This window comes from Crocodylus porosus, unplaced genomic scaffold (genome assembly GCF_001723895.1).
Source record: "Crocodylus porosus isolate Cpor-Errol unplaced genomic scaffold, CroPor_comp1, whole genome shotgun sequence".
NCBI classification, from domain to species: Eukaryota; Metazoa; Chordata; order Crocodylia; family Crocodylidae; genus Crocodylus; species Crocodylus porosus.
In genome coordinates, this window is record NW_017728907.1 from 17,097,015 (window position 1) to 17,105,000 (window position 7,986).

General features: G+C 48.1%; 1 protein-coding gene across 1 annotated transcript in view; it reads right to left on the reverse strand.

The window, feature by feature from the left end:
* The window catches only part of TNR (tenascin R), a 72,063-nt gene that overhangs the window by 25,787 nt on the left and 38,290 nt on the right, over positions 1–7,986 (reverse strand). The window contains exon 8 of the mRNA XM_019530885.1: positions 64–153. Coding sequence (XP_019386430.1) covers positions 64–153 — 90 coding nt within the window. The remainder of the gene's footprint in view (positions 1–63; positions 154–7,986) is intronic.

Consider the following 7,986-nt stretch of genomic DNA (forward strand, 5'->3'; position numbering starts at 1 on the left):
ACTATACCATGCATTTTATTTTGCCTGTTAAAAGTGTGAGATCCCCTGTAATATGTAACTTACCAGTTCTAGCATTCATGGTGGCTGGCACACTCTGCTGACTGTCCATGACAGCTGATATGCCAACACCGTATTCTGTTCCTGGCACAAGATCTGGCAATAGACACAGGAGACAAAGATTATATATGTGTGTGTGTGTATGTGTGTGTGTGTGTGTGAGAGAGAGAGAGAGAGAGAGATTAACCACATACCAGCTTTTCCTTGGCTCTTCCCTGACTCTCCTGCATATTCTATGCACTAACAACCCCATGCTCTACTGCATTTGTCTAGGTGTTTATAAATAGCCTGGTCATTATGTTATCTAGGCGATGAAGTTGCTATTTAGAACAATTTTAAACAAAAGTATTTGGTGATGCCAAATTGCTTTTAAGGGCATCATTTTCTGAGATGATTCAAAGGAGAAATGGCTCAGGGATATCACAAGAGAAATTGTGTAGGACCCTACTCTTTTGGTAAGAGCTGATATGAAGAGCTACTGGAGGAAGCCATCTTCAGCATACGAGTATTGCTGGTCCTACAAGACCCAGCAATTACAAAGACAACAAGTAGGAAGGGGCCTTCCCGATCACTTTCTTGCTGGCTGTACTGTGAACAGCGTAGTGATCATTTTTTTGCTGGCCATAGTGAAATAGTGGCCTTCCTCTTCTCATAGGCAGTCATGTTAGAGAAATGCTGTCATAAACTGATCCAGCTTCATCTTTAAAAATGACAACTCATTTGTACCCTGACTCCAATCAAAAGACTTTCCTCTGGCAGTTAAGAACTTTTCTCATTTTCAGCCTAAACTTACTCATGCCCGGATTATATATATTTATACCAGTGTCAGTTTTTTCCCATAGCTTAAATAGCTTTTCTCCATGGTGATTTACCCTCCAGTGGATTTATAGCCAGCAATCATAGCCCCCCTCAGGCTTCATTTTGTTAGGCTAACTAATGATACAAAAAGGTAGGCTTCAAGCCTAAAGCACAGGGTGGTTGGGCTGACTGATTAGAAGGTTGGGAGCCATAAGTGGGGAATTCTAATTCTGATCATGACATTTGATGTGAAACCTTGGGCAACACACTTAGTGTAGAATTTTTTGTATATGTCCAATAGAAAGTGCTTAGAGTTGTATTAGCAAAGATACTTATCACCTATAGGCTCCATTGACTTCATGTAGGGTGGCTGTGTTTAGCTTATCTGTGAAATCAGGCCGTAATCACCTTAATCTGTGTATATTAAGATTACAGACTGTTTTCAGTTAGGCATAAGTCTGGTATGTGTTTAAACACATACCTAATCTTGACACGAGTGCAAATCAGTATTCTGCACATGCACTCAGCCTAGGTGGATGCTGAGCTGGCTAGTGTTATGTGCAATACCTGATTTGCATGTATTATGTTGGTGCATACTAATATATATACATAGAAAGGTGCATGGCTAAATTTGAAAATCTGACCTTGTGCCTCAGTTCTCCTATCTATAAAATGGGGGCCATAATATTTTACTACTTCACGGAATTGATGTGAGCATCAGTTAATTTAGAATATGCTTTGAAAATGCAAAGCACTACAAATACTGAGTAACTTAGGTAACAAATCCCAAGGTAAGGCATGTCATGGGTTGTGCTGCAGCAGCAGGCTCTTTTAGGAGACCTGTACATATCTCTGTGTAGAAAACTTGGATTATTCTACCTCAGATCTGGCAGTTTTTTTAAGCAGCTGTTGAAACTTATTGTAGTCACCTACAATGATGCACAAATTCAGAGAATGTGTGTGTGTGTGTGTGCATGTGTGTGTGTGCATGCACACGCTCATGTGCATGAGCTGGGTATATGTGTTGAATGGAAATGGAGATGATAAAGAACCTTTATTTGTTACCAAAATGATCTGATATCTAACATCATCATCTGTGTTTCTTATTTATGAAGTGCGAGTGAAATACTCATGAATTAATAAAAGACAATCCTTCTGAGCACTGAAACTAGCAGGACTTCCATGGCAGGCACATCCTGCAATTTTTTTTGTCTCTAGAGAGATGAAAACCTAACTAATCTAGCTAATTTCCCCAGCAGTGAATGCTGATCTTTTTTTTAATCTATGTGGACTCTCTCATGGGTTTGCCTGTCACTTCCCTTTGGTTTCTGATGGGTTTATTTCTCTCCTGCCTACATGTAATTGATTTCCTCCATCAAGGTAGAAAAAGCTATAAAAACATCAACTAAATGAAACTCATTTCTGCGGCAGTGGCACTGCCAAAATGTGATCGTGTAGAGTGTAGGGGCCTTGCCCATGGACAGGCTCTCATTCCCACTCTGTTTTCATTTTGTAGTACATAAGCTCAGGAGCTTTTCCTGAAAATGTGTATCTCATTTCACTAGGACCAGACTTTCAGAAGAGGGGGTTTGATTGAGTACATGCCAAAACCCTTGATACTGTGCCTAGGAGGTTCACTTGCAGCTGCTCCATAGGCACCAACTTTTGCAGAGTGATGTAGCCACTTCACAGCAGCACTGAATCTGAGCCTAGAGCTGCTGTTAGTTTTTCTGCCTTGAGCATGGTCACTGTATGGTGGCTGCTATTCTGCCTCCTCTTCTCCATGATCTGGTACATGTGGGTGGGGCATGCTTTCATGGTGACTCCCATTGACATGGCACTGAGGCAATATAGGAAAGCCCATTGAGGACAAGGCATTGAATTAGAAGTTAGAGACCAAGGGCAGCTTAGCAAGTCACATCAGTTCTTGTGCCTCTGTTTCCCTTTCCAGTCCTTTGCCTGCCTTGTCCATTTCCCTTGTCAACTCTTCAAGGTGGGAACTGTTCCTAATACTTGTCTAGGGAGCACAAAAGTCTTGCTCTCAGTGGAAGTCCCAGAGGACTGGAAAAGGGCCAATGTGGTTCCCATTCACAAGAAGGGGAGAAAGGAGGACCCGGGTAACTAAAGGCCAGTTACTCTCACCTCGGTCCTTGGGAAGACCTTTGAGGAAAATTATCAAAGAACACATCTGTGGGGGCCCAGCATGGGAGGTGATACTGAGGGTCAACCAACATGGATTCATTATGGGCAGATCCTGCCTGACTAACCTTGTTTCCTTTTATGACCAGGTCACAAAGTCCTTGGATGTGGGCGCAAAGATGGATGATGTCTACCTGGACTTCACGAAGGCCTTTGACACTGTTTCTTACCTAATGCTCATAAAAAAACTAGGCGACTGCAGCATTGATTCCTACATAGTCAGATGGGTGGTAGGGCTGTGCAAGTCGGCAGTGATCCAATCCGGCTTCGGATCCGGCCGCTTCAGGTGGCTGTGATCTGATCCAGAGCTCCAGACTGGGTCTCTGCCTTGATCCAACTGAAGCAGCTCCAAAGCTTTGGAGCCGCCTCGGAGATCCAACCATAGGGAAGATCTATATTGTTGTTTTTTGTATGATTTGTATGAAACTTGCAGGGGTGGTAGCCTCTGCTAAGTGCATGAAGCCTGCCAAGATTCAAGAAGATTGGTGCAGGGGTTTTGGGTGAACTGTATCCCAAATTCTTGAAAGCCAAACCCATGTCACAGCTGTGTGTTACACCACAGGGGGCTGAAAACTGCAAGGGTGGTAGCCCCTGGTGAGACCACAAAGCCTGCCAAGTTTCAAGAAGATCAGTGCAGGAGTTTGGGGGGAACTGAACCCCAAATTCCTGAAAGCATAACTCCTGTCATGTCTATGCATTACAGGTGAAAGTGCAAAAGTGCCTGGGATGTCAGATGTCCGGCTGGCCGCAGTGTGCCAGAGCTCCACTGTGTATATTGAGTCCATGAGTTACTGTTTGTACTTTCAAACAAGCACCTAACCTCATCACCAGAACTGAAGCCAACTTCCTACAGCTCAAAAGACAAAACCTGCCAACTATCTTGAGTACCTCCACAAACTGCACACCAGAATCTATCAAACACAAAAATACCCAACTACTTGTGGGGGCACATTCCTCACCAAAAAAACACTCTGCCTCCAGTCTCTCAGGTCTGATCCTGAGAGGGAACAAATTACAATGCAAACCACTTTTCAGAGCTGGACCTATGAGCTGCACTTCATCAGCCTCCTAGGTAGTAGATACAGAAACTCATGGACTCCATATACACAGTGGAGCTCTGGCACACGGCGACCAGCCAGACATCTGACACCCTTGGCACTTCTGTACTTTCACCTGAGCTGCTACATCCCCTTTCCCCCTCCACCTCACACCTCACCCTGTCCCTCCCCCCCCGGCGCCTCCATTACCATTTTCACTGACTGCCTTTCTTGTCTGCATTGTGTGCCAGGCTAGCCTCTGGCTTCTTTACTATTCCTTCCATCCAGGACCAATTTTAGGTACTTCCTCAGCCTGACAAAGGGGGTTTCCAACCCTAAAGCTGGCATCCTGGGCTAACGGGAGCCTCAGAACTGCACTGCAACCAGCAAGTGTCAGGCCTGTCAAAGATGTGACAGGTCTGGGTGTTCCCCAGCCAGGACACGTGTGTGTGTGTGTGTGTGTGTGTGTTAGCTGGAGGTTATGGCACCTCCTCCCTGCTAGGGCTGTGCAAGGCTTCAGACAGACCTTTGGATCCAGAGAAGCTTTGGATGCTTCAGGGTCCAAAGTAACATGTCTGGGTTGAAGTGCTGGCCTTGTTAGGCTTCCCAAAGCAGTTCGGAGCCGCCTCGGAGATCTGGCTATAGGGTATAATGGGGAAAGAATAAAATATCTATAACGTTGTTGTTTTGTGTCTGATTTGGATGAAATTTTTAGGGATGGTAGACTCTGCAGAGAGGATGAAGTCTGCCAAGGTTCAAGAAAATAGTTGCAGGGGCTTGGGGGGAACAGCAGCCCAAATTTTTGAAAGCAAAACTCAGGTCACATCCAGGCATTACAACATAGCTGGTTGAAAACTGCCAGGGTGGTAGCTCTTATTGAGGCCACAAAGTTTCTGCCAAGTTTCAAGAAGATTGGTGTAGGGGTTTCAGACCACCTGTACCCGAGATTCTTGAAAGCAAAACTCCTGTCATGTCTATGTGTTACAACACAGGGGGGTCAAAACTACAGGAATAGTAGCTCTTACTGAGGGCACAAATCTTGCCAAGTTTCAAGAAGATCGGTGGAGGGGTTTGGGGGGAACTGCCCCTCAAGCTGCAGACGAGCAAAACTCATGCCATGGGTGGTCGTGGGACTGTGTCTGTCTTGGGATGGGGAGGAGAGACACTGCTGCAGGCCTGGCTGCTAAGCTACTGTGTTACCAGTTACCAATCAATCAATCATGATTCCCTCAAGGACCAGGGACTCAGGAACCAGCTCAATACACAGGACCTAGCTAATGTAGCCAGTTAATTGCCATCAATTAGCACCTACAAAACCAGGCCAAGGAGAGGAAAGAATCAATACAGACAATCAACTGCCCCAAGATACTCACAGTCTTGGCAGGAGTTTTGTCCGTCAGCAGCTAGAGATGCAGGGCACCAGAACCCCCCTGCACCGATCTCCTCCACAGCTGGCAGGCATCACAGCAGGGGCCACCATCCCTGCAGCTGTCACCCCGCTGTGCCTTAACACATGCAGTGTCACCCATGGCACGAGTTTTGCCTGTCCACAGCTTGAGGGGCAGTTTCCCCCAAACCCCTGCACTGATCTCCTTGAAACTTGGCAGGCTTTGTGGCCTTAGTAAGAGCTACCAGCCCTGCTTTTTATATCCCTCTGTGGTTTGACACACAGCTGTGACATGAGTTTGGCTTTCAAGAATTTGGGGTACAGTTCCCCCCAAATTCCTGCACCAATATTCTTGAAACCTGGCAGGTTTCATGCTGTCAGCAGAAGCTACCATCCCGGTAAGTTTCATCAAAATCAGATGAGAAACAACAAGGTTATAGATATTTCATTGATTCCCCATTATACCCTAAGGCTGGATCTCTGAGGAGGCTCCGAAGCTTTGGAGCCACTTCGGCTGGATCGAGGCGGAAACCTGGTCTGGAGCTCCAGATTGGATCGTGGCCATCCGAAGCAGCTGGATCTGAAGCCAGATCGGATTGCTGCCGACTTGCACAGCCCTACTCCCAGGGGATTGATTGTTGGTCCTGGCATTTCCCAGCCTTTCACCAGGGGATTGTTGGTCCTGGCATTTACAGGGCTGCCGCACTGCCAGCAGTCCCTCCAGGCCTCCCTACCCTGGCAGGATGCAGTTTTAGTGGTCATGCCCAGGACTTGGGGCCTCCTCCTTCCCCGTAGCCCCATTTCATACCTCCAAGTTTGTCCTGGCAGGGGAATGAGCTCAGCAGGGACATGTTCTACCCTTGCTGGCTGGTGATGCAGTTAGTGCCCCCTCCAGATGAGAGCGGGGCATTACTTGGCTTTTCAAAACCTCAGAAAAGGAAATTGGTGCAGATGGAGTGAGGAGGGTGGCACTCAGTCCGTCTACAGGTGGAGCTTGGGGAACCCCAGCAGTGGGAGGTTCACCTTTAGGAACACCAGCTGCTCCACCAATGTAGGATCCAAGCAGGTGTGGTGGGGTGTCACACCATCACCACCAATGCTGAACACCTTCTCGCTTGAAACAGTGGTCGGTGGACAGGACAGGTGTTGCCGGGCAACCGTGGCCAGATCCTGCCACATCTGCCTGTGGCTTGCCCAGTAGGCCAGGGGGTCACATTCCAGTGGCTCCATGTCCTCAGCAAGATAGGTAGCCACCAAAGCCTCAGCGCTACCTGCCCAAGGCTGGGGTCTGGTGCATTTGGACCTCAGCACTGAAGCCATGCCCATGCCCCACATTGGCTGGTGTGGAGGAGACTGGCTGGTGCTGGTGCTGGCACCGGTGCTGGGAGTGCTGGCATGGGAAAGTGGATTCCCCTCTTCCACATCCCTTTGCCTCTGCACTTTGGCCTCCCTGACTTTGCACCAGCATCTGCGTCCAGTGATCAGGGGTTTTTGGGCTGCCAGTGCACATGCTCCCCTTCACCCTCGGGTTGCACATGCCTGCCATCATGTGGACCGTACTGGACCGCAAGGGATTCAGCCATCTCCTGATGCCCTCCTTCACATCTGCCTGCACATCTGGTGACAGTGGCCTGCTCCCGCCAGGAACACTGATCCCCTGGAACTTCTCCGTTTGGTTCTCCGGTTCCCTCACTAAGGGAGGAGGGCATTGCCAGTGCTAAGGGTCTCAGTGGCCTTGAGGAACGGATTGAGGACCACCAACATCTGGGAGATGGTACCCCACTCAGCTTTGTTCAGGGGGGCGCTGATCCCTATCTCCCTAAGCAAGGCCATGGATGGCCTTCTGTTGCTCCACCAGCCTCTCAAGCATCAGGTATGTGGAGTTCCACCAAGTCTCCACATCCTGCGTGATTCTGTGCTGCATGATGCTGAGCCCTGCCTGTTTCTCCCACAGCATCTTGCCCCCCCTTGATGCTGCGGTGGAAGTAGCCCACCACCTTCCTGCATTTTAAAAAGGGATTTTAAAAAAGCCTTCAATCTGGTATCCCATGATCACCTCTTGGCAAAATTGGCTAACTGCAGCCTTGACCTCACTACAATCTGTTGGCTTGGGAATTGGCTCCGGGGTAGGACCCAGAGGATGGTGGTTGACAGAAGCCAATCATCTTGATGCACAGTCACCAGTGGGGTCCCTCAAGGCTCTGTCCTAGGGCCTATACTGTTTTAACATCTTCATCAATGATGTGGACATTGGTGTCAGAAGCGGACTGGCCAAGTTTGCCGACGACACCAAATGCTGAGGTAAGGTATCCATACCTGAGGACAGGAGGGTGATCCAGGCAGATCTTGACAGACTCATGAAATGGGTGGATAAGAACCTGATGGTGTTCAACACCGATAAATGCAATGTTCTCCACCTTGGGAGGAAAAACCTGCAGCATGCTTATAGGCTTGGCACTGCTACACTGGCTAGCACTATGGATGAAAGGGACTTGGGGGTCATGATTG